This window comes from Littorina saxatilis, linkage group LG8 (assembly GCF_037325665.1).
Source record: "Littorina saxatilis isolate snail1 linkage group LG8, US_GU_Lsax_2.0, whole genome shotgun sequence".
In the NCBI taxonomy this organism is placed as follows: Eukaryota; Metazoa; Mollusca; class Gastropoda; order Littorinimorpha; family Littorinidae; genus Littorina; species Littorina saxatilis.
The window spans coordinates 18196847-18203016 of record NC_090252.1 but is presented as its reverse complement, the minus strand read 5'-3'; the positions used below and the strand labels follow the sequence as shown (position 1 = coordinate 18203016).

The window sequence follows — 6170 nt, the reverse complement described above, 5'->3', positions numbered from 1 at the left end:
TGCTGTAAATGCAGCCTTTTATTCCCTATCAAAGACAAAAAAAACGATTTCTGAAGTGGCTCTGTATCTGAAATCCCTTAAATAATTATAAGGAACAATACCACAAAGTATGATGTTTGTTGCAAGATGTGAATGATTTATGAGTGCGTCTGCAACATACGAGCCCCACTAGGATATCCATACGGTTGTGATGGAATATTCAGAATAATCACCTCCTCAGCTAACAGAGACAAAGAGGCAGGTCATGGGATAACTGTGGTTACATTACATCCAGGACAAAATTCGGTCAGTGAAAAAACTCACCAGCTCGCACGTTACGTCGGGTGGAATCCAATGTGCACTGACGTCACAGGTCAACATTGATGACCCCTCGGGGGTCAGCTTGTAGTAGGGGTCACACGTCAAGGTCGCCGTGTCACCTTCCAGAGTTCCGTTCAAGATAAAGTACCCGTTGTTCGCTTGAGGCGCTCCACAGTTCACTTTGAAGAAACAATAATGAGATTTGTTTACATGTGTATTCTCTGTCTGGCTCGCTCACACACACATTTCACAAACACATACACACACCCACTCTGGCTCGCTCACACACACACGCACACACACACACACGCACACACACACACACACACACACACACACACACACACACACACTCACACACACATGCACAAACACACACATGCACACACACATACACCACAAACACACAAACACACAAACACACACACACACACACACATACACACATACACGCACACACACATACACACATACACCCACACACACACACACACACACACACACACACACACGCGCGCGCGCGCGCCACACATCGTTTCTACCTGCTGTTTTGGTTGTTCCTGGTGTAACTTCTGTCCCTACAGTTTGTGTTGCTCCTGAATCTTCTGTTGTTTTAACTGTTCCTTTGGTTCCTGTTGTTTTAGTTATTCCTTTAGTTCCTGTAGTTTCAGTTGTTCCTTTAGTTCCTGTAGTTTCAGTTGTTCCTTTAGTTCCTGTTGTTTCTGTTTTTCCTTCATTTCCTGTTGTTTCAGTTGTTCCTTTAGTTCCTGTTGTTTCAGTTGTTCCTTTAGTTCCTGTTGTTTCAGTTGTTCCTTTAGTTCCTGTTGTTTCAGTTGTTCCTTTAGTTCCTGTTGTTTCAGTTGTTCCTTTAGTTCCTGGCGTTTCTGTTGTTCCTTGAGTTCCGGTTGTTTCTGTTGTTCCTTTAGTTCCTGGCGTTTCTGTTGTTCCTTGAGTTCCGGTTGTTTCTGTTGTTCCTTTAGTTCCTGTTGTTTCTGTTTTTCCTTCATTTCCTGTTGTTTCAGTTGTTCCTTTAGTTCCTGTTGTTTCAGTTGTTCCTTTAGTTCCTGTTGTTTCAGTTGTTCCTTTAGTTCCTGTTGTTTCAGTTGTTCCTTTAGTTCCTGTTATTTTTGTTGTTCCTTTAGTTCCTGGCGTTTCTGTTGTTCCTTTAATTCCTGTTGTTTCAGTTGTTCCTTTGGTTCCGGTTGTTTCAAGTGTTCCTTTAGTTCCTGATGTTTCAGTTGCTTCTTTAGTTCCTGTTATTTTTGTTGTTCCTTTAGTTCCTGGCGTTTCTGTTGTTCCTTTAGTTCCTGTTGTTTCTGTTGTTCCTTTAATTCTTGTTGTTTCAGTTGTTCCTTGAGTTCCAGTTGTTTCTTTAGTTCCTGTTATTTCTGTTGTTTCTTTAGTTCCTGTTATTTCTGTTGTTCCTTTAGTTCCTGTTGTTCCTTCAGTTGTTCCTTTAGTTCCTGTTGTTTCAGTTGTTCCTTTAGTTTCTGTTGTTTCAGTTGTTCCTTTAGTTCCTGTTGTTTCTGTTTTTCCTTCATTTCCTGTTGTTTCAGTTGTTCCTTTAGTTCCTGTTGTTTCAGTTGTTCCTTTAGTTCCTGTTGTTTCAGTTGTTCCTTTAGTTCCTGTTGTTTCAGTTGTTCCTTTAGTTCCTGTTGTTTCAGTTGTTCCTTTAGTTCCTGTTGTTTCTGTTTTTCCTTCATTTCCTGTTGTTTCAGTTGTTCCTTTAGTTCCTGATAATTCAGTTGCTTCTTTAGTTCCTGTTATTTTTGTTGTTCCTTTAGTTCCTGGCGTTTCTGTTGTTCCTTGAGTTCCGGTTGTTTCTGTTGTTCCTTTAGTTCCTTCAGTTCCGGTTGTTTCTGTTGTTTCTTTAGTTCCTGTTGTTTCTGTTGTTCCTTTAGTTCCTTTAGTTCCTGTTGTTTCTGTTGTTCCTTTAGTTCCTGTTGTTCCTTCAGTTCCGGTTGTTTCTGTTGTTTCTTTAGTTCCTGTTGTTCCTTCAGTTCCGGTTGTTTCTGTTGTTTCTTTAGTTACTGTTATTTCTGTTGTTCCTTTAGTTCCTTTAGTTCCTGTTGTTCCTTCAGTTCCTGATGTTTCTGTTGTTCCTTCAGTTTCGGTTGTTTCAGTTGTTTCTTTAGTTCCTGTTATTTCTGTTATTTCTTTAGTTCCTGCTGTTCCTTCAGTTCCGGTTGTTTTGGTTGTTTCAGTTGTTCCTTTAGTTCCTGTTGTTTTAGTTGTTCCTTCTACTCCTGCTGTCCCTCCTCCTACAAACAAAGATCTATTTTCAGCTATCAGCTTCAACTACTTCAGCTACAACTTTTGCCACTGATTTTACAACAGCTAATATTAACAGGGCTCGTCACCAATTATAATGTGTAGGGGGTCCAGGCGGAATCAAAGGGTCCCAAAACCGGGAGGAATTTCGGAGGTTCTGTGAGACCTACACAGAAGTTTTTTTTGTTTTTACATTTAGTCAAGTTTTGACAAAATGTTTTAACATAGAGGGGGAATCGAGACGAGGGTCGTGGTGTATGTGTGTGTGTGTGTGTGTGTGTGTGTGTGTGTGTGTGTGTGTGTGTGTCTGTGCGTGTGTGTGTGTGTACGTGTGTGTGTGTGTACGTGTGTGTGTGTGTGTAGAGCGATTCAGAGTAAACTACTGGACCGATCTTTATGAAATTTTACATGAGAGTTCCTGGGTATGATATACCCAGATCGTTTTTTCTTTTTTTCGATAAATGTCTTTTATGACGTCATATCCGTTTTTTTGTAAAAGTTGAGGCGGCACTGTCACACCTTCATTTTTCAATCAAATTGATTGAAATTTTGGCCAAGCACTTTTCGACAAAGGTCGGACTTCGGTATTGCATTTCAGCATGGAGGCTTAAACATTAATTAATGACTTTGGTCATTAAAAATCTGAAAATTGTAATTAAAATATATTTTTATAAAACGATCTAAAATTACTTTTATTTTATTCTTTATCATGTTCTGATTCCAAAAACATATATATATGTTATATTCGGATTAAAAACAAGCTCTGAAAATTAAATATATAAACATTATGATTAAAATTAAATTTCCGAAATCGTTTTAAAAACAATTTCATCTTATTTCTTGTCGGTTCCTGATTCCAAAAACATATAGATATGATATGTTTGGATTAAAAACACGCTCAGAAAGTTAAAACGAAGAGAGGTACAGTAAAGCGTGCTATGCAGCGCAGCGCAACCGCTATGTACAGCGCTGAACAGGCTCGTCACTTTCACTGCCTTTTGCACTAGCCGCGGACTACGGTCATTGTGAAAAAATGCAGTGTGTTCAGTTTCATTCTGTGAGTTCTACAGCTTGACTAAATGTAGTAATTTCGCCTTACGCGACTTGTTGTTTTCTCTGGAGCTGCGGCAAGACTTATCCTCTCCTTCGATATACAGCCCTGAGTACGTTCTTGCATGTCTATTGTGTTTTAAAACTAGCATATGATTACATCAGTACTAACGGCTCGCTTGATAACACAAATCTAGTGCGTCCCGGGACCCGCTCTAGTTAAGTTTAATGCGTTACATGACCCCCTTTTTTCGACTTCTATACTACTATTGTGGGTATATGACTCAGGGACGGAGAGTCGAAGGACCCCTTTGTTATATATGATATAGTATTACTATTTATTTATTTATTTATTTTTATTTATTTATTTACGAGGATTTATATCGCGCACGTATCTCACCACACAAGGCGACTCAAGGCGCATGTTACCTATTAATGCCGTGTGAGATGGAATTTTTTTACACAATATATCACGCATTCACGTCGGATCGACTGCCTTTAGGCGCTGCATCCACCTTTCACGGCCTATTATTCCAGGTCACACGGGTATTTTGGTGGACATTTTTATCTGCGCCTATACAATTTTGCCAGGAAAGACCCTTTTGTCAATCGTGGGATCTTTAACGTGCACACCCCAATGTAGTGTACACGAAGGGACCTCGGTTTTTCGTCTCATCCGAAAGACTAGCACTTGAACCCACCACCTAGGTTAGGAAAGGGGGGAGAAAATAGCGGCCTGACCCAGGGTCGAACACGCAACCTCTCGATTCCGAGCGCAAGTGCGTTACCACTCGGCCACCCAGTCCCTACTACCTACGAAACCACTAACATCACCACCATCAATACGAAAAAGGAAACAAACTTGCATCAAGCCCGCATGGCCATATCGATTGAAGAGACCATCACAAGTACTACTTTGACTATTACAACTATGACGACTTCTCATCCATGTCGAGTGCAGTGGATGCCTGTGTGTTGGCCAGGGCAGACCGAGGACACACACACACACACACACACACACACACACGCACACACACACGCACATACACACACACACACACACACACACACACACGCACACACACACACACGCACACACACACACACACACACACGCACACACACACACACACACACACACACACACACACACACACACACACACACACACACACACACACACATACTACTACAACTACGACGACTTCTCACCTATGTTGCAGTGGGTGCCGGTGTGTTGGACATCACACACACACACACACACACACACACACACACACACACACACACACACACACACACACACACACACACACACACACACACACACACACACTACTGCAACAACTACGACGACTACTCACCTGTGTCGCAGTGGGTGCCGGTGTGCTGACCTGGGTAGACACAGGATGCACCGTTCTCTCTTCTTCCACCGTTGGAGCATATCTGCTGATTTGAAAATACTTTGAACGTACGAACTACCTTTGTACAAATTATATTCCCCTCTTGCACTACAACGTTTTGTACACCATGAACTGTCTTCTCTCAAACAATCGTTTAAAAAAAGGAACGGTAGTAAATGCATCTAGTTCTTGACAAATTGAGCTCTACCCATCAGCATAATCCAGTGAATCGGAATTTTAAGAAGGAAGTTTCTTGAAGTGGCTCAAAATTTATTAACCCCCAGCTTGTGAAATACATTGAGCCAGCTTATTAAAAACAGAGATTCTGTAAAAGTGAGGTCGATTACTCATGTTTAAGGTGATGCCCTCTCGAACACCAACACTTTCACGTTATTGGAAAAGCCTCATCGTCTGCAGACACGAACAATTGAACGTGTCAGAAGAAGATGATACCAGGTGCAAGACCAGTGGAAACTGAGTGAAACACGGGACTTACCGGCAAACAGGCGGCATTTGGCGGCGTCCACCGTGACGTCACAGCGCATGTGAACTCGGAAGTGCCTTGCGGGGACACCTCGTACTGAGGGTCACAGGTCAAGGTCGCCATGTTACCTTGCAGAGTTCCTGTCACACTCCACGAACCGTTGACTATGGGTTTGGGATGTCCGCAGTCGGCCGGAAGCGGAAGACAGTTATACTGATGGCGTGGACTTCCCTTCGGCACGCACACTTCCGTTTCTGCGCAGGGCCGCGACGCGCAGCCGTTGTCAATACCGCTGTTTGTGGATGTGTCCATTGTCCAGCCCGTCTCCATTACCTCCGCTGATACATAGAGTCATAGCACACACTGTGATTTGTACGATCTCCCAGGTCAACTTATGTGCAGACCTGCTAGTGGCTTATCCCCCTTCGTGTGTACACGCAAGCACAAGACCAAGTACGCACGGAAACGATCCTGTAATCCATGTCAGAGTTCGGTGAGTTATAGAAACACGAAATTACCCAGCATGCTTCCTCCGAAAGCGGCGTATAGCTGCCTTAATGGCGGGGTAAAAACGGTCATACACGTAAAATTCCACTCGTGCATAAACACGAGTGTACGTGGGAGTTTCAGCCCACGAACGCAGAAGAAGAAGAAGAAGATTA

At 42.6% G+C, this 6170-nt stretch overlaps 2 protein-coding genes across 2 annotated transcripts; both read right to left on the bottom strand.

Moving 5' to 3' along the window:
- Window positions 1-924: 924 nt before the first annotated feature.
- Window positions 925-1469, bottom strand: LOC138974177 (gelsolin-related protein of 125 kDa-like; the record flags this gene model as incomplete). Its single annotated transcript, XM_070346881.1, is given in 1 exon segment — window positions 925-1469. A coding segment is annotated over 1 exon segment (525 nt), but the record flags the coding sequence as incomplete, so codon positions are not given.
- An 87-nt stretch (window positions 1470-1556) lies between these two features.
- On the bottom strand, window positions 1557-5838 carry LOC138974168 (zinc finger protein 853-like). Its single transcript, XM_070346870.1, is given in 4 exon segments — window positions 1557-2033; window positions 2085-2312; window positions 4986-5015; window positions 5521-5838. Coding segments are annotated over 4 exon segments (1053 nt in total).
- Between the last annotated feature and the right edge of the window lie 332 nt (window positions 5839-6170).